The 27,359-nt window shown below is 41.6% G+C and overlaps 1 protein-coding gene across 1 annotated transcript in view; it reads right to left on the reverse strand.

Moving 5' to 3' along the window:
* LOC121276547 (lanosterol 14-alpha demethylase) overlaps positions 1-27,359 on the reverse strand; it is a 47,747-nt gene that overhangs the window by 15,264 nt on the left and 5,124 nt on the right. Inside the window, exons 2-5 of the mRNA XM_041185097.1 lie at positions 26,316-26,414; positions 22,572-22,748; positions 15,429-15,555; positions 4,865-5,039 (exon numbers count right to left, since the gene is read on the reverse strand). Of these exons, the coding sequence (XP_041041031.1) occupies positions 4,865-5,039; positions 15,429-15,555; positions 22,572-22,748; positions 26,316-26,414 (578 nt within the window). The remainder of the gene's footprint in view (positions 1-4,864; positions 5,040-15,428; positions 15,556-22,571; positions 22,749-26,315; positions 26,415-27,359) is intronic.

Below are 27,359 nucleotides of genomic sequence, written 5' to 3' on the forward strand. Positions count from 1 at the left end.
CATCTGCTCAGCTCGAGGACCACTGGCTTGTCCCATTCTTTCCAGAAAGTGTGTTCACTCTGTTCATGTGTGGTACAGACCTGGTTTTTCTATTTCCATGTGATCCACCGTAATCTTTCTGGGAGTTAAAGGCATCCCTCCTTGTCATTTGGATGTTCCTCATCAGTGGGTTCACCTTGCAGTTTGGCAGTTCGTGACACTCTGTTCTTAAGTATGTCTCTGTGCCTCACTGAGGTATACTCTGGCAAGTTGATGGTCCCTAGTTCTCTGCTCCAGCATCATCTTGCAGCTTTGTGCATTGGCTGGAGGTTGCAGTGTCTATGCTGTGGTGTTTACAGGTAGTGTGATAACAACCGTTGGAGCCTGCGGTTGGCAATCATTTTTCTGTTGCTGGTCATTTTCCTGTTGTCTTCCACACAAGGTACACTATCTGAAGGTCTGACCAAAGAGGAGCTTCTTCTGCCTACAAAGAAATTGGACGAACCCGCTCTGTGAAGAGTGAAGATAATTCAGAGCTGAGGTCCCAGCCAAGAGTCTCTTTATTGGTCGGCCTCTCGGGAACTTGCAATTCCATATAGTTGACGATAGAGGTTGTCTTGATATCTTACCATTATAAGAGGGTTAAGGGCAACACAGGCATCTCTGCTCAAGAGAAAATGAGTGGTATCAAATGATGTATTTAACCTCGAATATCTGCATGTCGCCATACCTTAGTGATTCGAGGATCATGCCTATGACTAGAAGTTGGATTACTTATCCGAGAGGACCATAACACTGGCTCCCATTTCCAATTTGAAGTTGGTGAGATTTACTGAGAGTCTGCATGCCAAAAAGAGAATCCAGGATCCTTGACTCACTCAAGAAGCACGGCTGGGTCTCTTCCTGTTGTGGTACCCCAATCTCATGGATTGTCTTGGGATCCTCTGCTCATCTGGGTGTCTTAGCTTTGCATAGCTTTCCAAAGTGTCCCAGGGAGCTGCAGTTGAAATACTACACTGAGGTTGCTGGACATCACTCTGACCTGTGAGGTAATTTAGCTCCACAGTGCTGACATGGTCACCCAACCTCTTGTGGTCTGTTTAGGTATTGCCTTCCTTGGTCTGGAGTCTCTCTGACCCTTTGTTGTTTCACTAGTTGCACAGTTGGCATTGTTCTTGCTTTCACCACGTAAAATGGATCGGTGCTCTTGGCAGATGTCAGGCTGTCTGACTATTTGGATGGCCTTTCCTAGAGTCAGATTTCATCGGCCTGTAGTATGTCTGAAAGCTACTCTGACAACAATTCTGTCCCTTAGGAGTTCTGAATTAAGGTCACCGTAATCATATCCTTCAGCCAATATGTATAATTCATTTATAAAAGAGCCAAATAGTTCTTTAGGCTGTTTGTTGAATTTTGCTCTAAAATTCTGTTGCTTCTTAGATTAAAATATGTATCGAATAATTTTAGAACGTCATCAAATTTATCTGAGGACTAATTTATTCCTTGCCTCGCAATAATGTCATCAGCTAATCAGATCTACTAAATAAAGTAGTGTATTCACTTGTTCAACTTCTGTCTTTTTACCTAATCCTGAAGCTATCAAGTATCTTAATCTTTTCTGCCAAAGTCCCCTATTTTGTGTTTGGTCTGGCCCTTGGATCAGTCCAAATTGGTTTGGTAATGTCGATTTTTTTTTTTAGTCCAGGGTTGCTTTAAAGTTCAGGTGAGTACAGCTTTAAGTGCCGTGCATGTTTTAAAGATGGCGCTGCAGTAACCATTTTTTCAGAGTCTTCTGGCACTTGATGGGATGGCAGTCCTGACCTCTCTGTCTCTAGTTTTGTGCAGCGATTTACTCAATCAACTATTCTGGGCCTTCCCTGCAATGTTGGAGGATTTTCGGGTGTTTTACCATGGATTGAGGTTTTTAAAGCTTCTGCTTTTTTTTCCCTTACAACAAGCTCAGCCGCTAGGTGGTATGGCGCCAGTTCTGAACCCAGGCTGGCCATGGTGATTTTGGAAATGCGCTGCTCTGACTTTTTTACAGCACCGAAGCTTTTTAAACTAGTCCTGGCTTAGAACTAAATTTTTGCTCACTCCTATTAGGTCCTTTGACTCTGCACTCTGTGGGCATTCACAATGGACCTCCACGAAATCTTGTGGAGTTCTAAGCTCCACAGTGTAGATTTTTCTTCTGTCTTTCTGCTTCCAATTCTGCAATAGAGCTTCTTTCAGGAAATCTCCCTGTGTCTTCACTTCAGGTGCTTTCAGCCAGGTCAAAAGGCTGCTCCTTTAATTTTCCAATTTTTGAATATCTGCTCCAGCTTCTTAGAGGTTCTGGGATTTTTACATTAGCTGCCACAATGTATGTTGAATGTTCAGCAGGTCTTACGAAGAGGCTCTGAGTATGTATGGTGGAATATTAAGTGTTTATCAATAATACACTTAATTATGTACACATATACAGAGTATAGCCCAAGCAATCAGCTAACTCCATGCTTGCTTCTACACAGGTCTCTGTCCACTTCACAACTGACCCTAGTATTCGGTCATATTTTCTTTACATTCACACTGTGGGCGATACTGTTTCCCAGTCCCACATTAACCCTTGCTAACTCCAAGCCATTTACTACAAGCTAAACTAGCCCTCCTTGTCCTTCTTGAGCTGTTTGCACCCTTTGATACAACTGACCGCATCATCCTCCTCCAATGCCTTTTAACTGTTGTCCAGCTGGGTGGGATTGCATCTATCTGGTTCCATTTTTAGCTATCTAAATCATAGCCAGGGTATCAGCTTCAACGTCTTCTCTTCCCACTCCCAAACTGTTATCTCTTCTAGTCCCCCATGATACTATCCTTGACCCCCTCCTACTTCTCAACCACATGCTTCCCCTTGGCAACATCAATTGAAAGCATGTCATTTTCCAAGTCTATGCTGGCAACACCCTGCTCCATGTCACCACCATCTCTCTTGACTCCTCCACTGTCTCCAAATTGTTGCTGCTTGTTTGCCAACCAGTACTGAAGAAACAGAAATTTCCTCCAGTTAAATGTTGGAAAGGTCAAAGCTATTGTCTTTGGTCCCTGCCACAAACTCCGTTCCCTCGCTACTGACTCCATCACTCTCTCCGGCAACTGTCCAGCTGAACCAGACAATTCATAATCTTGGTGACATGCTTGACCTAGAGATGGGCTTCCAACCACATACACACACCATCACTAAGACCACCTATTTCCAACTCCCTAACATCGCCCGAATCCATCCCTGCCTCAGCTACTCTGCAGCTAAAACTCTCATATCATGCCTTTCTTAGCTCAAAAGATGACTGTTCCAACATACTCCTGGTTGACCTACCTGTTTTTTTTTCATTTCAAGGATGTGTTCATTGCTGGCTGAGTCATTTATTATCCATCCCTAATAACCCTTGAGAAGGTAGTGGTGAACTGCCTTCTTAAACCACTACAGTGCCTGTGGTGTAGGTATACCCACAGTGCTGTTAGGAGTTCCAGGATTTTGACCGAGCGACAGTGAAGGTACAGTGATATATTTCCAAGTCAGGATGCTGTGTGGCTTGGAGGGAACGTGCAGGTGGTGATGTTCCCATGCATCCACTGCCCTTGTCCTTCTTGGTGGCACAGGTCATGGGTTTGGAATTATGCTGTCAAAGGAGAGTTGGTGAATTCCTGCAGTGCATCATGTATATGTACACACTGCTGCCATTGTGTGTTGGTGGTCGAGGAAGTGGATGTTGAAGGTGGTGGATGGGGTGGGGGGCAATCAAGTGGGCTGTTTTGTCCTGGATAGTGTCAAGCTTCGCGTGTGTTGAAGCTGCACTCATCCAGGCACATTCTACCCTCTGTAAACTTAAGGCTGTTCAAAACTCCTAAGTGTCTTAACTCACACCAAATCCTCTTCACCTATTACTCCTGTGCTCAAAGACCTATTGTTACTGTTTGAACAACACCATATTTTTGAAATTATCATCATTGTTTCAAATTCCTTCATGGCCATGCTCAACACACCAAGACAAAGCAGTCCGCTTGATTGGCACCACATCCACAAACATTCACTCCCTCCACCACCAAAGCACAGTGGCAGCAGTGTGTATCATCTACAAAATGCACTGCAGCAACTCATCAAGGCTCCTAAGACAGCACCTTCCAAACCCACGATCACTACCATCTAGAAGGACAGCAGACACATGGACCTGCAGACACCACCACCTGCAATTTACCCTCCAGGCCACTCACCATCCTGACTTGGAAATGTATCGCCATTCCTTCACTGTTGGTGGGTCAAAATTCTGGAACTCCCTCCCTAACAGCATTGTGTGTACCTATGCCACATGAACTGCAGTGGTTCAAGAAGGCAGCTCACCACCACCTTCTCAAGGGCAATTAGAGATGGGTAATAAATGCTGGCCAAGCCAACAATGTCCACATCCCATGAAAGAATCACAAAATACTGAACCCAGAATGGATGCAGCTTAATTGACAGCCATACACAGAGTTCTGATCTACCACCTGACCTATAACTGATTAAAGCAGTCATTTCAAAAATATTTAATAAAAACAACAAATAGTCTAAAAACATTATATACCAGCCTAACAGATTATATTCTGTAGTGTTTAATGTTTTTGTTCTTATAAAACAGCACAATCCTTTGGTTTGCCATAAAGAATGCAGGAGATTCACTAGTATAAATAGATTTTAAGAACAAGAATAGTAAACTCCAAATGCACTATCGTGCACAAGGAACATTAATATCAAAAACATGGGAATGCTAAATGAATTTTTCTCGATAGTATCCCAATCCAAAGAATGATTCTATTTGGTACTAGTGTTAGCTGAGATGAATGATTTGCCATTTTACCCACTATTCATTACCTAAAACTGGGAAGAGGTAACCAACCAGGAAGAAGCCAAGCAGCATGGGTAAATCCACCATCAAGGTCAGCATAGAGCTGTGCAACCTTCTCGTTAAGCTGGTTTCGAATCTCTTTACCGTGTAAGCAACGGCTGGCTGTTAAAATTATCAGTTCAGACAAAGCCACAAACAAATCTGAAAATGAATAAATTAGAGAGTAATTAAATTAAAGAGACATTATATAATGAAATACATTTGAACATTTTATGCAAGGAAATTACATATCCAATATTAAATACAAACACATTAAGTTCTTCTAGATTTAATTCCTCCCATGATAAAAGCCAGTTGAAATCCTTATTAGTAATGGAAGAACTCAGAATCCTGAAAGCTTGCAATTTTAACTGCTACCTTTTAAGGATCAACAGTGTACAAACCTCATCGTGAAAATTTCATATGCACTACAGTAAACTCCCACCGTTCGTGATTTCTTTCATGAATTTGTTTACCCGTGCACAAGTGCTTGTACACACAACAGCCCCAAATCTTCGCCCATCCACAATTTAAGCATTAAAAGTTTTTACCTGAACAGATATTGGTCCTGAAATAAAGAAAAGCCAGCATGTAGAAGCCATAAAAAACATGATTTCTGTGGCACATTTCCCCTGCAGAAAGTGCGCACTGCACATGTGCCGTCTCTAACTGCACGTGGTTTGCTGTGATTTACAGGATATAATAACTCCCAACCGATATTTTGCACTACAGTGCAGCACTTTACTAAAATGAGTCAGAATCAAGCAGCAAACATCCCAGGAAAGTGATGACAATTGCACAAAAGTCACAATCTTACTTAGGCTGAAAAATGGTACCATGTTGGCCAGAGGCTACTCTGTCAATGGATCCACAATCAGCTATATTAAGCAGTCTGAAGAAAAAATAAGGGCCAGCGTTAGTGTTTCTGATACTCGTACTGCCCAAGATAACTTTTGTAAGCAGGAGAGATCCACACTTAAGAGGAAATGGAGAAGTTACTCAACGTGTGGATAGAGCACCAGCATCAAAGGAGGACCCCAGTTGATGGTCCAATCATTAGAAATAAGGCACCTGAATTGTACCAGCACATAAAAAGTAGTAAAGAGGGTAGTGCTGGTGTCACCGGTGATAATAATGACATGAAGGTGGTGCAGAAGATGCCTCTCCATTACCTTGCAAAAGATTCTCAGCCAGCACAGGATGGTTTGATCTTTAACAAACGTTTCAGACTGCAGAACGTGAAGTTGAGGGGGAGGCTGCTTCTGCTGACCATGCAGCTGCAGGAGAGTTTCCCCAAGGTGCTACAGAATACACTGAGGAGAGAGGATACCAGGCAGAGCAGGTCTTCAACACAGATGAAATGTGGCCTGTTCTGGAAGAAAATGCCAAATAGGACCTACATTTCAAAAGAAGAAAAGATAGCTCCTGGGTTTAAAGCAGCAAAGGACAGGTTGACACTTCCCTTATGTGCCAATGTGGCTGGTTTTAAGTGTAAGCCATTGCTGGTTTATAGGTCAGAAAACCCTCCAGCTTTCAAAGGGAAAAATAAATGTCACCTGCCAGTGTTTTGGAAGGCTAACAGCAATGCCTGGATTACAACAGTCGTATCTGAAGACTGGTTTGAGAATTGCTTTCTGCCAGAGGTCAGGGCTTATCTGAGGGAAAAGAACCTGTCTGTCAAAGTCCTACTAATCCTCGATAATGCACCTGGGCATCCATACTCTCTCACCGAGAACCATCCAGATGTTGACATTTTGTTTTTACCCCCAAAATGACCTCACTTATCCAACCAGAGGACTGGAAGTCATTGTGTCATTCAAGGCTTATTACACCCAACAAATCTTCAGCCACATCCTTCATCTTCTGGAAGCAGACCCTTCAACCACAGTCCATGATTGTTGGAAGGAATTCAACATCTTCATAGCAACAGGCATATTAAGGACTTTTGGGATGAACTTAGAGCTTCAGCCATAAATGCCTGTTGGAAAAAAGTTTGCCCTGAGGCTGTGAATAATTTCACAGGGTTCCCCAATGTGGAAGCTGAGGTGGCCAGGATTGTTAACTTGGCAAAGCAAGTTGGAGGGGAGGGATTTGAAGACCTGACCACAGATGAAGTAGAGGAGTTGCTTTCATCTCATTAAGAGGAACTTGTGAAAGGGAAATCACATTTAACCAATTTATAGGAGTTCTTTGAAGGAGTCACATGTGCTGTGGATAAAGGGTGAATGTACTGTACTTAGATTCCCAGGAGGCATTTGGCAAAGTGTCCCATCAAAGGTTAATGCAGAAAACAAAAGCTCATGGTGTAGGGGGTAATATATTGGCATGGATAGAAGATTGGCTGGCTAACAGGAAGCAGAGGGTAAGCATAAATGGCTTATTTTCTGGTTGGCAGGATGTGACAAGTGGTGTGCCACAAGGATCAGTGCTGGGACCTCAACTTTTTACAATTTATAGAAATGATTTGGATGAAGGGGCAGATGGTATGGTTGCTAAATTTGTTGATGATACAAAGATAGATAGGAAAATAAGTTGTGTAGAGGACATAAAGAGGACATAGATAGGTTAAGTGAGCGGGCAAAGGTCTGGCAAATGGAATATAATATGGGAAAATGGGAAATTGTCCGTTTTGGCAGGAAGAATAAAAAGAAGCTTATTATCCAAATGGTGAGAGATTGCAGAGCTTTGAGATGCAGAGGCTAATATGCAAATAATTAGGAAAGCTCCTCTCACTTCCTCCAAATAAAAGGTGTGGCTATGGGTACCTGCATGGGCCCCAGCTATGCCTGTCTCTTTATGGGGTATGTGGAACATTCCTTGTTCCAGTCCTACTCCGGCCCCCTTCCACAACTCTTCCTCCGGTACATCAATGATTACTTCGGTGCCGCTTCATGCTCTCGTCGGGACTTAGAAAAATTTATTAATTTTGCTTCCAATCTCCACCCCTCCATCATTTTCACGTGGTCCATCTCTGACACTTCCCTTCCCTTCCTTGACCTCTCTGTCTCAATCTCTGGTGATAGACTGTCCACCAATATCCATTACAAACCCACCGACTCCCACAGCTACCTCGACTACAGCTCCTCACACCCCGCTTCCGGTAAGGACTCCATCCCATTCTCTCAGTTCCTTCGCCTCCGTCGCATCTGTTCCGATGATGCTACCTTCAAAAACAGTTCCTCTGACATGTCCTCCTTCTTCCTTAACCGAGGTTTTCCACCCACAGTCGTTGACAGGGCCCTCAACCGTGTCCGGCCCATCTCCCGCGCATCCGCCCTCACGCCTTCTCCTCCCTCCCAGAAACATGATAGGGTCCCCCTTGTCCTCACTTATCACCCCACCAGCCTCCGCATTCAAAGGATCATCCTCCGTCATTTCCGCCAACTCCAGCATGATGCCACCACCAAACACATCTTCCCTTCACCCCCTTTATCGGCATTCCGTAGGGATCGCTCCCTCCGGGACACCCTGGTCCACTCCTCCATCACCCCCTACTCCTCAACCCCCTCCTGTGGCACCACCCCATGCCCACGCAAAAGATGCAACACCTGCCCCTTCACTTCCTCTCTCCTCACCGTCCAAGAGCCCAAACACTCCTTTCAAGTGAAGCTGCATTTCACTTGCATTTCCGCCAACTTAGTCTACTGCATTCGTTGCTCCCAATGTGGTCTCCTCTACATTGGAGAGACCAAACGTAAACTGGGTGACCGCTTTGCAGAACAACTGCGGTCTGTCCGCAAGAATGACCCAAACCTCCCTGTCGCTTGCCATTTTAACACTCCACCCTGCTCTCTTGCCCACATGTCTGTCCTTGGCTTGCTGCATTGTTCCAGTGAAGCCCAACGCAAACTGGAGGAACAACACCTCATCTTCCGACTAGGCACTTTACAACCTTCCGGACTGAATATTGAATTCAACAACTTTAGGTCTTGAGCTCCCTCCTCCATCCCCACCCTCTTTCTGTTTCCCCCTTCCTTTTTTTTCCAATAAATTATATAGATTTTTCTTTTCCCACCTATTTCCATTATTTTTAAATATTTAAAAATCTTTTATGCTCTCCCCACCCCCACTAGAGCTATACCTTGAGTGCCCTACCATCCATTCTTAATTAGCACATTCGTTTAGATAATATCACCAACTTTAACACCTATGTGTTCTTTTGTTCTATTGTTGTTGACATCTTTTGATGATCTGCTTCTGTCACTGCTTGTTTGTCCCTACAACCACACCCCCCCTCCACTTCTCTCTCTCTCTCTTTCTTCTCCTCCCCCCCCCCCCCCCCCCCCACCCCACACCTTAAACCAGCTTATATTTCAACTCTTTCTTTGACTCGAACTCAAGTTCTGTTGAAGGGTCATGAGGACTCGAAAAGTCAACTCTTTTCTTCTCCGCCGATGCTGTCAGGCCTGCTGGGTTTTTCCAGGTAATTCTGTTTTTGTTTTGGATTTCCAGCATCCGCAGTTTTTTTGTTTTTATTAATAGAATGTTATTGTTTATTTTGAGGGGAATTGAAAATAAAAGTAGGGAGGTTATGCTTCAGTTGTACAGGGCACTGGTGAGACAACATCTGGAGTACTGTGAAACGCTTCTAATGCATTTACATCCTTCCATTAATAAAGAGATCAATACTGTATAGAGAAGGTTTATTAAACTAATACCAGGAATGGGCAGGTTGTCTTATGAGGAAAGGTTGGACAGGCTGGGCTTGTATCCGCTGGAGTTTAGAAGAGTAAGAGGCGACTTGATTGAAACATGTATGATCCTGAGGGGTCTTGACAGGGTGGATGTGGGGAAGATGTTTCCTCTTGTGGGAGCAATTAGATCTAGGTTTGACTGTTTAAAAATAAGGGGTCACCCATTTAAGACAGAGATGAGAAGAAATTTTTTCTCTCAGGGGTTCGTGAGTCTTTGGAATCCTCTTCCTCAGAAGGCAGTGGAAGTAGAGTCTTTGAATGTTTTCAAGGCAGAGGTGGATAGATTATTGATAAACAAGGGGGTGAAGGGTTATCAGGGTAGACAGGAGATTACAGTCAGATCAGGCATGATCTTATTAAATGGCAGAGCAGACTCAATGGGCCGAATGGCCTACTCTGGCTCCTAACTCATACATTCGTAGGTAACTCTGTACAGAAGAATTAGTTAAACTGATAAAATTAAATGAAAGTAAACAGGAGTAGCAGGAAGAAGAGTCTAATGGGGCTCATTTTACAACCAAGATGATAGTAGATCTCATAAAATCAGCTGAAAATCTGAAACATCGCCTTCTGTAGAGCAACTGACAATGCTTTGCTCCTTACCGTGAACTTTACAAAATTGAAAATCAAAAGGTGAAGTAGTCAAAAATAACATCATTCTTTTCATCCACATTATCGTCTACATCAGCCATTTCACCCACTCTCTCTACCTTCACTCTCAAGTATTGTACTGTACTGTAATTTGTACTGTGACAAACTTTACTGCACAGAAACATAGTTTTTATTGCCTCTGAGTGACAGCTTTTACATTGTTCTTACTTTATTGCACTGTTAAACAATTTCTCCAGTAAAACTGTCTTAAATTTACTATGCTCAGGAATATAGCTTTTACTGAAACAAAAACAGAATTACCTGGAAAAACTCAGCAGGTCTGGCAGCATCGGTGGAGAAGAAAAGAGTTGATGTTTCGAGTCTGCTGCCAGACCTGCTGAGTTTTTCCAGGTAATTCTGTTTTTGTTTTGGATTTCCAGCATCCACAGTTTTTTGTTTTTATATAGCTTTTACTGCTTCTGTTCCTTTTAAAAGGTCAAGTTTTGGGATGGCTGGAACCTATCTAATTCACTCCGATTATAGAGTATCTTCACGTTCGCAATTTTCCTCTTTGCAAAAATTTGTGGGAACGTAACCCCACCCCCCTCACAAATGGCGGGACTCTTTAAAAAGCAACTATTTGAATCCTAGCATCTAAATAGAATACAATTAACTATCAGCTGCATTGAGACATACAGGGGCCCTACAACTTAAGTCATCCACATTTAAATCAGCTAAATAGGCATAACAGATTTCCATTCCTGTCAATTAAAAAGTTGCTGTTTACAATGTCTTAAGTGTACCAGCTACTTTGAACAGAAACAGGTATTCATGAAGAAGTTCTCGCATTGTTAAGGTGAATTCCTAAATAAATCACTTGGGAAAAACCCAACAAAGCAGTTCAATTACAGCTGATCCAACCTGCTCTTTATAAGACAATTTTTAACTTTGTTATTTGTCATTGCTAGCCTGCCAAGCTTCAGCGGAGTTCAAGTTGCTAGGCTGGCAGGAAGTCATTGTAAAGGAAGAAAGTTATGGTAAAGAAGCAATACAAATTAAATCACTGTATGCTGTCTACAATGCAAAGTACCAAAGACAGTTGTACAGGTTCTCTGGGTAGATTTTATTTTAAATCTATGGCAAGGTTTAATTAATGTCAGAGCTTTTAGATCATGTAAATCACCCAATATACAGCAAGCAAATCACCCCTAGAAGCATTAGGGACTGTGTTATAAACAGTCAGTTCTTCCATGGTATTACATATGCAAAGTTGCTTGTTAAGCTATTATATAAGGATCATGTTATGTCTCATAATGTATAACATATTATTGTACTGTATGTTGTCCATTCCTAATTGTCCTTAAACTAAGTTGCTTGCTAGGCCTATGAAGAGGGCAGTTAAGAGTCAACCACATTGTCCAATAAGTCTTAAATAAATACTGGGGGAGGTCAGAATTTAACTACTCTTGAACTGAATGAATTCACTCAGAGGTTAGCAACTTTTAGGCTCAACTATCCAATGAAAGTCTTGGTTTCTTTTGCTATTCTCAGGTATGACACTCAATTGGCAGGCTGGAGTGCTCGATATTTATATACATTAAAGATCTTGCATATTGCACATATGAGCTGTCCACAAATCTTACTTCCTAGAAGATCTACATCAACCATCATCAACCTATGTAATCCTCATCAGTCAACATTTGACAATGGGAACACTGTGTGTAACAATTTTGCTGTCATTGTTTACTGAGGAACCACTCAAAAGGCTTTTTGAAAAAAGCTTTTCAGGCACCATTTTCTCAACAAGTGAAATTTGAGTTACTAAAATAAAATTTAAATAAAATTTAACAGTTCAAAAGTTACATATTTCTACAATTGATTATATTTGACCATTGAATTGTCAATTGTGATTTTTAAGGGCTTATGGCACCAGTCTGTTTCAAAAACCGAAGCATGAACTGAACACTTTTATCTCAGAACAGGTGGTCAGAGCTTCAAACCCATTTATACATTCTGAGCATGAGGTTTGCACACTGGGAAGTTTTGCAATCTTCTCATCAGCGTAGATTTATAGCTCATCATGCGAAGATTGAAGACTTTCACTGCTTTTTCCATACAGACTTCAAGCACAACAGAAATTTAATTCTCAAAGCTTTATTACAGGCAACTGATATCATTTATGTAAATGTATTAATTTCAGGCAATTGTTCTCACTAGTGTAAATTTATTAACAATGACAGGCAAGATGTACAATCAGCTGTACCCATGATTGAGGTTCCTTCAGTCATGATTAGAAATGAAAGCAAAGATTTTTTATTGGAAATATATTCCCATTTTAGTCATTCGCTGTTTTATTACAGTTGAAAATTTGGTTTAAAAAACCTCAACCATTTTGAGGCTTAGGGAGTTTTTTTGGGAGTTTTTAAATATAAAACTTGTAAATTATGTAATCTATGAACCATTGTGGATTTGAAGAAATTTGCATTTATGGAGCTTTATATTTACTAAAGACATTGGCCAGAATTTTCCGGCCCTATTAATGTCAGGCGTTATGATGGGCAGGAGAGGCACAATATGGCAAGAAGGCCAAAAATCAGTTTCATGCCTTCAAGAAATCAGTTTGCAATCATCCGCTCCACCCGTCAATGGCTGGTCACGTTCCCGCCGCTGCATCAGGAACCTAATTTCAACACTTTAGCATCTCATTACAAGCCATGTTCGCTGGAATCATCCCCTCACACTGGAACATCTGGGCAGGTTGGCATGAGACTTCTCTCCCCTCCCCCTATTAAAAATCCCATGATTTACTTTGTCCTCACAAACATCTAGACAGCACTGCCAGTACTCCCACCTTCCATTCCTAGTGAGCCCAAATCCCAAGTTCTCCCCTTGTGTATCCAGAAACTTCCTTTCCAGCGTTTACACAACCCTGCCTTACCCAAGACTCTCTTTCCAGAGCTAGTACCAATGTCAATAATTAAGTATTCAAGGTAAAAATATTAGCACAGCAACTGTTATTATAAAACTTCCAATTCATAGTAAGCAATGCCATGAAAGAGCAGTTAATAATATATTCAAAGTGTTGCATATGGAATGCATTTCCTTTTTTTATATTCATTCATGGGATATGGGTCTCGCTGGCTAGGCCAGCATTCATTGCCCATCCCCAACTGCCCTTGTTCAGAGAGCACTTAAGAGTCAACCACATTGCTGTGTGCATTGGGCATTGTTCCAGTGAAGCCCAATGCAAACTGGAGGAACAGCACCTCGCCTTCCGGCTAGGCACTTTACAGCCTTCCGGACTGAATATTGAATTCAACAACTTTAGATCTTGAACTCCCTCCTCCATCCCCACCCCTTTTCTGTTTCTTCCCCCTTCCTTTTGTTTTTTCCAATAATTTATGTAGATTTTTCTTTTCCCACCTATTTCCATTATTTTTAAATCTTTTATGCCCTGCTGGCCTTTCCACCCCACCCCCACTAGAGCTGTACCTTGAGTGCCCTACCATCCATTCTTAATTAGCACATTCGTTTAGATAATATCACCAACTTCAACACCTCTGTGTTCTTTTGTGTGTGACATCTTTTGATTATCTGGTCCTATCACTGCTTGCTTGTCCCCACAACCACACTACCCCCCTCCACTTCTCTATCCCCACCACCCCCCCAACCTTAAACCAGCTTATATTTCACCCCTTCCTTGGATTCACCCAGTTCTGTTGAAGGGTCATGAGGGCTCGAAACATCAACTCTTTTCTTCTCCACCGATGCTGCCAGACCTGCTGAGTTTTTCCAGGTAATTCTGTTTTTGTTTCATATTATAGTGTATGTTGCCAAAGCAACTTGGACTCCTTGGGGGTCCAGTTGGCTGGATGGTGAGTGTGGATCAGACTGGCGCCAATAGCACAGGGTTCAATACTCATTCTGGTTGGGATAGATTTGGGATCTATCTCCATGCCCTATCCGTGGCTGGGGTCGTGGCACTGTGGATCATACCTGCCTTATGACAGAGAGCTCAAGGAGAGGAAGGAATATCAATGAACATTTGCTTGTTCGTTAAGGCACTGCAGACCTCTGGCCATTTGGTGGCATTGTTGCACTTTCATGGTGACCATTTTCGATGATCAGCCAGAATTCTCCAAAGCATTACTGTCAAGTCCACTGGGAAGTACATGTCTGGATGCTGGGCGAGAATAGGATTATGTTTTGTCATAATAAACTGCATAGCCGAATATCTTTGGACACATTGCCCAGACTCAAATTAGCTACCACAGGGCCTTTAGTAGCAGTGCATCTGCACTCTAGCAAGAGTTAGTGTACTTGCGGGAGGAATAAGATACATTATTTAAAATTATGTCCAAGCTTTCTCACTTAGAAAAAAATATATTTTCAGGTGCTAAATTACTACAGTAAATAAAAAAGTAAGCAAAATCCCCTGGATTTTTCAAATTTAAAATTGTTTCTTACTATTCTTTTCAAAGCCTGGCTCATTAGGAATAATCAGTATTAAACCAGGTGTCTACAAACATTTAAAAGGGTCAGATTTTAACCCGCTCAAAACCTATTCATTTAAATAGAAATAAAATCAGGTCATTAGTCTTAATGACTTAAAAATTCTGCTTATAAAGTGCAAATGACATATTGTGTTATATTTTAAACAACTCGAGTAGGAATGAAAAAGATAAGGTTTTTCTATGAGAATTCTTGGGTTTTACTGCCTCTTATTAGTTCCCATTACATTTTAAAAACAGTAATTTATGCATAGTGCTATTTTAGTAGACACATGTAATCCTCTGGTACTCATCCAAGTGTCCAATCTTCATGAGTGGACAGCAAAATCTGACAGTCTAAGAGGGACCATCTGAGCACTCACAGCTGAGCCCAATTTATCCTTGCATCCAGAGTCCGTGTTGCTTGGTTTAAATAGCCTCTGATAGGTAGTAAATAGGGATAGAAGCCCTGGCTAATTTTCCGCTCTATTCCACGCACACTTCCAAATGGTTAAGATCATACAGACCTTGAAACAAAACTGGGGCTTTCAGAACCTGCCATGCTCAGTGTTGCATTTACTCACTGAGCTTTGTATGGGTTAGGCCTAGGTTCCTTTCAGTACCTGGCAAATTGTAAACCAATAATTGCATATGTTATATACTATAAACAATGGACTTCAAATTTTAACCAAAAAGTTATGAAACGTCTTCATCAGTCAAAATTGATAATTCGGGACCTTGTGTACAGTTGTGAAGATCAAACACTCAGTACTTACTTTCAACTCCACTGTCACCCCAACGTTTAAAATACTCATGGGTTTCCTCTTCAATCAGAGGGATGTGCTGTTTAAATTGAGCAACGTTGAGACCAGTTTTGAGCATCTTCTTTTGTTCCAGAAATATCTTGTAGGATGAGAAAGCAACAATATATGAAATAATTAAAATCCATCAATACAATTTTCATTTATGGAAATAAGTCAATGCTCTAAAGAAGTTATCTTTTACAATGTTGAACAGTTTCTTCTTAAATTATCATGAGGGGCATTTTTTTTTTTGCTCCTAAGTTGAAACACTTCCCATTTTAGATACAATACTGGCCACTCCCAGGTGAGGGTAAAAAAGAGTAAAGTTTCCTTTTCTCTGGCCAACAATGTGCCTCAGCCCTTCAACCATCTCTACTGCAACAGGATTTCATTCTAGCCCCACTACATCCCTCATTTCTCACATGAGCCATTTGTTACCCTCAGCGAGATTGCCAATTTAATTTTAATTGCAGTATATTCTGAATTAGAGAGTGTTTGGTGGTGTGCACACTAAAACTGGATGGAAACTGCCCAAACATTTCAGGTTCAATCCAGTGCATCCTCTAAAAATATATTCAGTAAATGGAAAGCAGTTTTAAGTCAATAGAAATATTATGGGAATTGGGTTCGAGACAGAAATACAGTATAAAAAGGGATTGTGGGGTAATTCTACTTACATTATTCACCAAACAACCATTTAGAAAGGGGTAAAATAAATGTAGCTAATGAGGATAAAGAAAGTTGACAGACTGAAAAGTTACGGGGGAAGTGACGTACATAAGAAATGTTATCAGAAAATGACATTTACAACCTCTGTCTTAAAAATAACACGGAGACCGCTAGGGGCACAAACATATGGAGTCATTTCATGAACCCATGAATAGCTGAGCTAGCCAAGCTTTCCAACATTTTCTCATTTTCATCTCTCTTCGTTGTGTTAAATGACACCAAGGCACAAACCTGAGCCCTTCTGTGGCAGTATGAGAAAGCTGGAGTGAAAACAAAATCAAAGTGATGGCTACCTCAGCTAGAGTACTGTGGACAATCCTGAGCACGACGCTTCAGGAAAGATGTGAAAACCTTAGAATGGATACAGCGGGAGTTTTACCAAGATCTTACCAGAGATGAGGGACCTCAATTGTGAGGAAAGACTGGAAATGTTAGGACAGTTCTCTTTGCAACAGGTGACTTAATAAGAGGTTTTCAAGATTGAGGTTTTGATAGAGTAGATAGAGAAAAAAACAGAAATATTTGAGGCTGCTAAAAAAAAGCAGAAATATTTGAGGCAATAGCACAGCATTTGGGATTAGAGTTAAAAAAAAAGCCTGAACAAAGTAGAATGCAGCTCGAGTTGGCTAGAGCTCAGTTGTAGATGAGGCAGCTTGAAATAGAAAAAGAAATGAAGCTAATCAAATTGGAAGAAGAAAAAATAAATCAAAAATTCAAACTCATGAGAGAAAATGGCACATAAAGCTACTTAATAAGTTAAGAGCCCATGGTAATGGAGGTAGCATATTAGCATGGATAGAGATTTGGCAAACTAATAGATGAAGAGAGTTGGGATAAGGATGGCAACTTGTAACTAGTGGAATGCCACAGGGATCGGTGCTGGGGCCACAGTTATTCACAATATATATTAAAGACTTGGATGAAGGAAGTGAACGTACTATCACCAAGTTTGCGGATGGCACAAAAATAGGTGGGAAGGCAAGTGGTGAGGATGACACAAAGAGTCCACAGAGGGATATAGGCAGGTTAAATAGGTGGGCAAAACCTTGGCAGATGGAATATAATGTGAGAAAATGTGAGATTATGCACTTTGGCAGGAAGAATAGAAGAGTTGAATATTATTTAAATGGAGAAAGTCTGCAGAAACCTGCAGCACAGAGGGATTTGGGGGTCCTCGTCCTAGCATACAAGTTCAACAGGTAATAGGAAAGGCAAATGGAATGTTGACCTTTACTTCAAAGGGAATGGAGTCTAAAAATAGGGAAGTCTTGCTAAAACTATACAGGACACTAGTTAGACCACATTTAGAATACTCTGAACAATTCTGGTCCCTTCATCTATGGAAAGATATACCGGCATTGAAGGCAGTCCAAAGAAGGTTTACTAGGTTGATCCCAGTTATGGAGGGATTTTCTTATGAGGAGAGGTTGAGTAGGTTGGGCCTGTACTCATTGGAGTTTAGAAGAATGAGAGGCGACCTTATTGAAACATATAAGATTCTTAGGGGGCTTGACAGGGTAGATGCTGAGAGGTTGCTTTCCTTTGTGGGAGTCTAGGACCAGAGGGCATAATCTTAAGAGTGAGGGGTCAGCCATTTAAGACAGAGATGAGGAGGAATTTCTTCTCTCAGAGGATAGTTAATCTGTGGAATTCTTTACCACAGAGGGCTGTAGAGGCTGGGTTGTTACGTATATTCAAGGCTGAAACAGAGATTTTTAGTCAGTAAGGGAATCAAAGGTTATGGGGAAAAGGCAGGAAAGTGGAATTGAGGATTATCAGGTCAGCCATGATCTCACTGAATGGCAAAAAAGCCTTGATGGGCCGAATGGCCCTCTTTTGCTCCTACGTCTTATGGTCTTATGGGCTAATTTTAAAATTTGAAAGAAAGGAAAAAGACTGTAACTGGTTACAGCTATATAAAGGGATGCAGAACCATCCAAGATCATTAGATGAAGTTGATAAGTCCAGTGGTGCAGTACAGGCAAGCTGAAGAAAACAGAGGCTAAATCCAGAAACTGAGAATAAGCAATGAGATTGTTGCTGCAGCTGTTTCTATTACCTGAAGGTAACATTAGTGGATCTATGCCAACCAGGCCTTCACAAGCAGAGTTGAGGAGGCTCTGAAAATTTATGCCATTTTTCATGAAGACCATGCCCATGGAACTTGGGTTTGTTGTGTGCTGCTGTCAGCTGAGGATTAGTCTACATCAGAGAAGGAGGAGCTGAAATCCTTCGTAAGGAAGACAAGTTTTGAAGACTTTGTGACAGAGTTTGATTACCTATATGTTGAGAAGACTGCTGAGCCAATTTGTAAGATCTGCCCTATATCTTGTTATTTAAAGTGCAACTTATAATCAACTGCAATTTGCCTGTTAATTCATGTTTAACTTATGTTGATTCTAGGTGTTAGAGTAAAGGTGGTTATTTAAGATAATATTTAGTGCTTGCTTTGTTTGGCTTTAGTAAAGTAAAAATGCTTCGGTTTTAAATCGTGATTTCTTGCGGCTTCTTTTAGTGAATAAATGCAATTTTGGACTTCTTTGTGTTTTAAAATGAACATCATTGGTCCCTAACAAGATTGTAACATCAATATTATTAATTCAACAGGCAGTGTTTGTTGAAGCAAAGTAGAAAACCATAATGCTTAATTTTTGTGAGCTAAGGGCAGATTTTCTTTTCAAAATTTGTTCACAGTTTGTGTATGTCACTGGCTGGACCAGCATTTATTGCCCATCCCCATCTGCCCTTGAGAAGGTGGTGGTGAGCTGCTTTCTTGAAACGCTGCAGTCCATAGGTTGTAGGTACACCTACTGTGCTGTTAGGAAGGCAGTGAAGGAATGGTAATATATTTCCAAGTCAGGGTGGTGAGTGACTTGAAGCGGGACATATAGGTGGTGGTGATGCCTAACAACTGCTGCCCTTGTCCTTCTAGCTGGTAGAGATCGCAGGTTTGGAAGGTGCTGCCAAAGGAACCTTGGCCTGTTGCTACAGTGCATCTGTAGATCGTACACACTGCTGCCACTGTGTGTCGGTAGTGCAGTGGGTGAATGTTGAAGATGATCGATGGAGGGCCAATCAATTGGGCTGCTTTGTCCTGGATGGTTTTGATGGAGTTGCACTCATCCAGGCAAGTGGAGAGTACTCCATCACACTCCTGACTTCTGCCTTGTAGATGGTGGACAGGCTTTGGGGAGTCAGGAGGTGAGTTACACTCTGCAGAATTCCCAGCCTCTGACCTGTTCTTGTAGACCCAGTGGCTTTAGTATAGTAAAAATGCTTTGGTTTTAAATCGTGAAATCTTAGCACTTATCAGCCCAAGCCTGGATATTGTCCAGGTCTTGCTGCATTTGGACATGAACTGCTTCAGTATCTGAAGAGTTGCGAATGGTGCTGAATATTCTGCAATCATCCATGAACATCCCCACTTCTGACCTTATGACGAGGGGAAGGTAATTGATGAAGCAGCTGAAGATGATTGGGCCTCGGATACTACCCGAGGAACTGCTGCTGCAACGTCCCAGGACTGAGGTGATCGACCTCCAACAACAACAACTGTCTTCCTTTGTGCGAGGTATGACTCCAACCAGTGGAGAGTTTTCCCCCTGATTCCCATTGACTCCAGTTTTGCTAGGGCCCGTTGATGCCACACTCTGGTCAAATGTTGCCTTGATGTCAAAGGCTGTCACTCTCACCTCAGCTCTTGAGTTCAGCTCTTTTGTCAGTGTACGCACCAAGGCTATCATGAGGTCAGGAGCCAACGGAACCCAAACTGGGCATCAGTGAGCAGGTTATTGCTGAACAAGTGCTGCTTGACAGCTCTGTCGATGACACTTTGCTGATGATTGAGAGCAGGCTGATGGGGAGGTAATTGGCTGGTTTGGATTTGTCCTGCTTTTTATGGATAGGACGTACCTGGGCAATTTTCCACATAGCTGGGTAGATGCCAATGCTGTAGCTGTACTGGAGCAGCTTGACTAGGGGCACTACAAGTTCTGGAGCACAAGTCTTCAGTACTATTGCTGGAATATTGTCAGGGCCCATAGCCTTTGCAGTATCCAGTGCCTTCAGCTGTTTCTTGGTATCATGTGGAGTGAATCGAATTGACTGAAGACTGGCATCTATGATGTTGGGGACCTCAGGAGGAGGCCTAGATGGATCATCCACTCGGCACTTCTGGCTGAAGATGGCTGCAAATGCTTCAGCTTTGTCTTTTGCACTGATGTGCTGGGCTCCCCCAGCATTGGGGATGGGGATATTTGTGGAGCTTCCTCCTCCAGTGAGTTGTTTAATTGTCCACCACCATTCACAATTGAATGTAGCAGGACTGCAGAGCTTAGATCTGATCCGTTGGTTGCGGGATCGCTTAGCTCTGTCTATCACTTGCTGTTTGGTGTGCAAGTAGTCCTGTGTTGTAGCTTCACCAGGTTGACACCTTATTTATAAATTTGCCTGGTGCTCCTCCTGGTATGCCTTCCTGCACTCTTCATTGAACCAGGGTTGATTGCATAGCTTGATGGTTATGGTAGAGTAGGGGATATGCCAGGCCATGAGGTTACAAGTTGTGGTTAAGCACAATTCTGCTGCTGCTGATGGCCCACAGCACCTTGTGGTTGCCCAGTCTTGAGTTACTAGATCTGTTCGAAATCTATTCCATTTAGCACAGTGATAGTGCCACACAACACGATGGAAAGTATCCTCAATGTGAGGACGGGATTTTGTTTCCACAATGACTGTGTGGTGGTCACTCCTACCAACGCTGTCATGGATAGATGCTTCTGCAACAGGTACACAGGTGAGGGCAAGGGTCAATTATGTTTTTCCCTCTTGTTGGTTCCCTTGCCACTTGCCACAGAACCAGTCTAGCAGCCACGTCCTTTAGAACTCGGCCAATTCTGTCTGTCGTGTTACTACAGAGCCACTGTTGATGATGGAGATTGAAGTCTCCCACCTAGAGTACATTCTGCACCCTTGCCATCCTCAGTGCTTCCTCCAAGTGGTGTTTGACATGGAGGACCACTGATTCATCAGCTGGCTGGCGGGGGGGGGGGGGGGGGGGGCCTTTATGTGGTAATCAGCAGGAGGTTTCCTTTCCAATTTTTGACCTGATGCCATGAGATTTCATGGGATCCAGCCAGAATCAATGATGAGTACTCCCAAGGCAACTCCCTCCTGACTGTTTACCACTGTGTCGCCACCTCTGGTGGGGTCTGTCTTGTCACTGGGACAGGACATACCCAGGTTGGTGATGGTGATGGTGGAGTCTGGGACATTGTCTATAAGGTATGATTCCTTGAGATGACTATGACAGGCTGCTGCTTGACTAGTCTGTGAGACAGCTCTCCCAATTTTGGCACAAGCCCCCAGATATAAGTAAGGGTCAATAAGGCTGCGTGTGCCATTGTCATTTCCACTGCCTAGATCAATGCCTGGTGGTCCATCCAGTTTCATTCCTTTTTGACTTTTTTAGAGGTTTCATATAGCCAAGTGGCTTGCTAGGTCATTTCAGAGTCAGCCACATTGCTGTGGGTCTGGGGTCACATGTAGGCCAGACCAGGTAAGGATGGTAGATTTCCTTCCCTAAAGGATTTAGCGAACCAGGTGGGTTTTTACGACAATCAACAATGGTTTCGTGGTGACAATTAAACTAGTTTTTAATTCCAGATTTATTAATTGAATTTAAATTCCACCAACTGCCATTATGGGATTTAATGTGCTCCAATGTAACATATGCAAGATTTTAATTTATATAAAAAAGTGCTATTTTTCATTTTCTTTCCTTTTTCTCCTGAACTCTTCTGTTCCCCACACCAATTCTGGCTGAGACAATCTAGAGGCCTTTTCCCAAGCATGGTCCAAAATAACTGGTCACTAAGAGTTAGGAAGGAAGAAGCTAGGATGATCAATTGTTGCAATGTTAATCTTTATGCACTTTATCTGTTCATTGCAAAGATTTTGAAAATAGACAAATCTATGTGTGGAAGCATAAGCCACTTTACACAAATACCTAGAATTTAATATAAGCTTCTTACATGTGCATCGTAAACATGGCCAAAGTCCTGGGTCATTTGATAGCTCTTTTGTGACAAGAATGAATTACTCAACAGTATGCTGTGAAAAAGGTGTTTCATTCTGGAACCAATTGACACTCACTGTTTTACTGTCTCTTACATGAGTCTAGTTACATTTAAACAGCTTACTATCCTGAAAGAGATGTTCATAGACCACCACAGCTAAACTAGCAATGAACTAAATCTTCAAAAAGAAAACAAAACACTGTAAAAAATAAATAAATAAATAAATAATTTAATAAATTAATTACAAAATTGGCTTGAGATTCCAGGATGCTAGTAACATCACATTTGCTATACTACAGTTGGATATACATACTGAGTTCGGGACATCATAAGCAACTCCTTTGCCAAAAACTGGTGTTGTCAGCCTGGAGTAAACATCCTCCGCATTCAAATCTTCATTCTTACTGTTGAAGAGCAAAGCTGCAGAGTCACTCCCCAGCAAATAAGTGAATGTTTTCCCAACCATTGTAAAACTAAACACAGGACCGTACTGTTCAAAAACAAAGAGAGAGATATAGATCAGGAATAGCAAATAAAAAAACAAATAGTCAAATTAATTCACATTATTTTCAAAAGGCACATTCCCTTAATTTTCACCTCAGTAATTCTCTGCACGAGCTCTAAATAAGTAAAAAATTCTTATTACATTTGTTTGAGTTCAATACAAAACTCAATCTCAAAACAGCAACTTTTGAAAATTCAGCAGTGAATGCAGCTTAAACTTGCAGCCAAATCATTCATAGCATAACACGTTGATTTGAAAATCTAATGCACCAATGTTATTCCACAATAGTCAAATCAACTTCACTACTGCCAACATTAGCCATTAAGCAGCTGAACTGGGAAACCATGACAGTATTCGACAAAGATAGGTGGAGGGACAGGTAGTATTGAGGAGGCGGGGAGGCTGCAGAAGGATTTAGACAGGTTAGGAGAATGGGCAAAGTCATGGCAGATGGAATACAACGTGGGGAAGTGTGAGGTCATGCAATTTGGTAGGAAGAATAGAGGCATATACTATTTTCTAAATGGGGAGAGAATTCAGAAATCTGGAGTGCAAAGGGACTTGGGAATCCTAGTCCAGGATTCTCTTAAGGTTAACGCAGGTTGAGTCAGTAGTTAGGAAGGCAAATGCAATGTTGGCATTTATTTTGAGAGGACTAGAATATAAAAGCAGGGATGTGCTGCTGAGGCTTTATAAGGCTCTGGTCTGACCACATTTAGAATATTGTGAGCAATTTTGGGCCCCGTATCTCAGGAAGGATGTGTTGGCCCTGGAGAGGGTCCAGAGGAGGTTCACGAGAATGATCCCAGGAATGAAAGGCTTAACATATGAGTAACGTTTGAGGACTCTGGGTCTATACTCGATGGAGTTTAGAAGGATGAGGGGAGAATCTGATTGAAACTTACAGAATACTGAAAGGCCTGGATAGAGTGGACGTGGGGAAGATGTTTCCATTAGTAGGAGAGACTAGGACCTGAGGGCACAGCTTCAGAGTAAAGGGAAAACCTTTTAGAACAGAGATGAGGAGGAACTTCTTTAGCCAGAGAGTGGTGAATCTATGAAATTCATTGCCAGAGAAGGCTGTGGAGGCTAGGTCATTGAGTGTATTTAAGACTGAGGTAGATAGGTTCTTGATTGTTAAGGGGATCAAAGGGGAGAAGGTGGGAGAATGGGGTTGAGAAACTTATCAGCCGTGATTGAATAGCGGAGCAGACTCGATGGACCGAATGGCCTAATTTCTGCTCCGCTTATGGTCTTAGGATCAGTCCAATTAGCTGGATGAAACTAGGAATAGCAGATGGATTTTAATGTGGATATAAATATATGATTTTGATCAAATAGTTAATAGGATTGGAACACACAACTCCATCAGGATTACCTACCTAAACATGTGAAATCCATTTGTACAGAAAACATGATTCATAAATTCACTGTGCACGGAATGCTTGGCAAAGGAAAATTATTTTGGTGTGAGATAAGTGAGACTATGGCCAATCTTCAAGAAGGGAAGACTATCTTCAAGAAAAACAAGTGAGTGCCAACTCAAGGGTGCTTCATTATAAGTCAAACTCATCTTGCATAATCCATGATTAAAGCTACACTTCTAACTTGATACATAATTTAAGGAGTAATGTCCAAAGAACGTAAAAAAAAAATGATAAGAGCCAGAAGAGCAATGAGGGTGACTCTGGTACTTATTAAGAAGTAATATTCACAGGTTCATTGTTTACAGAGGCAAAATGAGTGGAGATATAATCTGGATATTTATATTACTGAAAAAAAATGGAAAATTCTGCGCTGCACTCAGGTCAGACAGCAGCTATGGAAAGACAAAGTTTGGATTAAGGATTAAGATCAAGGGTCTTTCCCAACCTGAAACATTGGTCATTCTTTTCTTTTTGCATGGAAGATGCTGTCAAACCTGCTGAGTGTTTCTAGTATTTTCTACTTTTATTTCAGATTTCCAGCTTCTGCAATATTTTTGCTGTTCATTTAAATTGCCGTTATTAACCTGCCTTAAGTCAAACAAAGTGTTTCATGAAAAAGGCCATTCACCAAGAAAACCTATTCCTCTCAACAGACTACAAATTTTATGATGTCATACACTCACTGCGTATTTCATTTCTTGAACGAGGTAAATACCCAAGAGGAAGATTATAATGTTTCTCCTTTACATGTTTGTAATCCAGTGAAATTCTAAGAATATAACCAATACTTTGGCCAATTTAACTTCACATTATGACATTCCTCTGATCCTAGCACCATAAGAAGAAGCTTCAGCTTTGCAAAAGCAATTAACGATGGCCATATTCATCCATATAGGCTTCAATTCCATTGTTAACCAAATAGTCACTCTGCTCTTTTTTCCTACTTGTGGGTTATTCCAAATATCTACCAATCTGTGGGAAAGGTGGGCAGGTGTATATTTTTTAAGCTCTAATAAACATTGACTCCCTTTTCAGGAAGCATTTACAATGCATATATAGTCATGTGAAACTAAACAGGCAGGTTAAATACAGAGTCCAACATAACTCCCAACTATTTGAAGAAATGATACCATTTGGATTGTAAACCCAGTGCAACATCAGCTGAACATTTTGAAAAGCTGTCTAGCTTTAACTTAAATACGCAGAGAGCAGGAATTCTTACCCTCCTCTAAACATTGAAATGTAAAAATATGCTGGGAGCCATGGGGAGAATTTTCTCATTGTGCAGGCTGTGCGGGAGCTTGCGCGCAGACGCCATTTTACGTGGGTGGGCCAAATAAGGCCCACCCAACGTGATGCGCGCCCGGAAGCGGTCAGCGCTCCCTAAGCGAGCAGGGGGATAAGGGAGAGTCAGGGCCTGCACATGTGCACGAAAGAGCGCACAGATCTCCCTGAGACAAAATGCTGCCTCAGGGAGATCGGCTCCGATTCAAAAGTTGACAGAAAGGTAATAAAAAATTTCCCTGAAATGTCCCCTAATGTGACGTGTCCTTAACTTTTATTTAAACATTTGATAAACATTTAAAAGCCCTCATGAAACCTCATCCCACCCGTGGATGAGGTTTCATGCTTTTGTCCAGGCCCGCCTAGGCTCTCGGCTGGCCGGCCAACCCTAAGGCTGGACGAGCAGGTCCATCAATCAAGTTAATTAGTTTTTTAATGGCCTTAAAAGGCTGTTGACAGTTCGGCAGGCCCCGCCCCCGCTCACCAACCAGAAAAACCTGCCTCTTGATGCCAAAATTACCCATTTTCAGCGATTCATCATCAGACAGCAGCAAAACACAAGTACCCATTATGTTAGATCGGCAATATGAATGAAACAACTTTTAAAATGTTTTGATTGTGGCTAGAAGTATCCTTGTGGAGTTAATTGAATCAATAAAACATGTCACATTGATTAACTTTGTATTACCAGTGTTATGTCTTTTATTCACGTTTCAAAATGGTAACCACCTACACCAACACAGGTGTTTCACATTTCATGCTTGGCATATAAGTTTTCAGCAAGATTTTGAGGTTTTAAAGGTCAACTTACACATTGTGATCCATGGCAATTAGCACTTACCTTGCAGTATGCATTTTCTAAAAATTCAATTGGACTTCTTCCAAAAGCAATTGCATGTCCAAGGAATGGAATATTGGAATGAATATAAGGTGGGTATTTCTGAAGAAAAAAAAGTTTCACAGAAATAACATAGTAAACAAAAACAGTGGATTCAAAAGAAATACACTAGCAGTTAGAACTTGAAACATTTCATTTGGTCCAATCAGGCCATGTTGGTGTTTATCCTTCATGCAACCACATAGTTCTGACCTTATTTACTCAGCCTGTTCCTCTATCCACCTACCCAATTTCATCTTGAACCCTGGCATCGTTTCTGCCTCAACCACTAACATGGGGTGAATTCCACATCCCCACAAATCTGGGCAAATAGTATCTCGCACCCCCTTTTCCAAAATATTTGCACTTAATCTTCTATATAAGGCCCCTTAACAATCTACCCAGTTCCATCCTTTCATAATATAAACAAACTCTAACAGATCACGCCATAATCAGCAAGCTTGGAATGGAAAAGACTTGATTTTCAAGTCTTCTTATTTGTATTTCCTCGTACCAACCAGCATCCTACTTGTAGCTCTCAAAAGAGTCAATATTCTGGCTGCAGTGTGGAGCTTAATACTGCACACCACTCTAACTGATGTTTTTAATGGCATTATCAACTAACATATTCATCTGACACTTTTTTTAACCTCCCAACCTAACAATATCTATTGCACATTCCTTTGGTCTAAAAAATTAACTGTACTTCCTATTTGAGAGCACCTGTAAACTGTGAAACAACTCCCTCTGTATCCAATTTATTAATAATATATTTATTGGCAATGGGATACTACTAGCCACTGCCAACAATTCTGAAAACTACCCTTATCTCCTATTAACCTCACCCCAATTCCAAACATCTTACTCTTCCCTAGTTATTATTATGATTTACTCAGGGATGTGGCCATCACTAGCAAAGCCAACATAACTATCCTTGAGATGGTGGTGGTGAGTTGCCTTCACAGAATCACAGAATTTTAACGACACAGAAGACCATTCAGCCCATCG

The sequence above is a fragment of the Carcharodon carcharias genome, chromosome 3 (assembly GCF_017639515.1).
Source record: "Carcharodon carcharias isolate sCarCar2 chromosome 3, sCarCar2.pri, whole genome shotgun sequence".
NCBI classification, from domain to species: Eukaryota; Metazoa; Chordata; class Chondrichthyes; order Lamniformes; family Lamnidae; genus Carcharodon; species Carcharodon carcharias.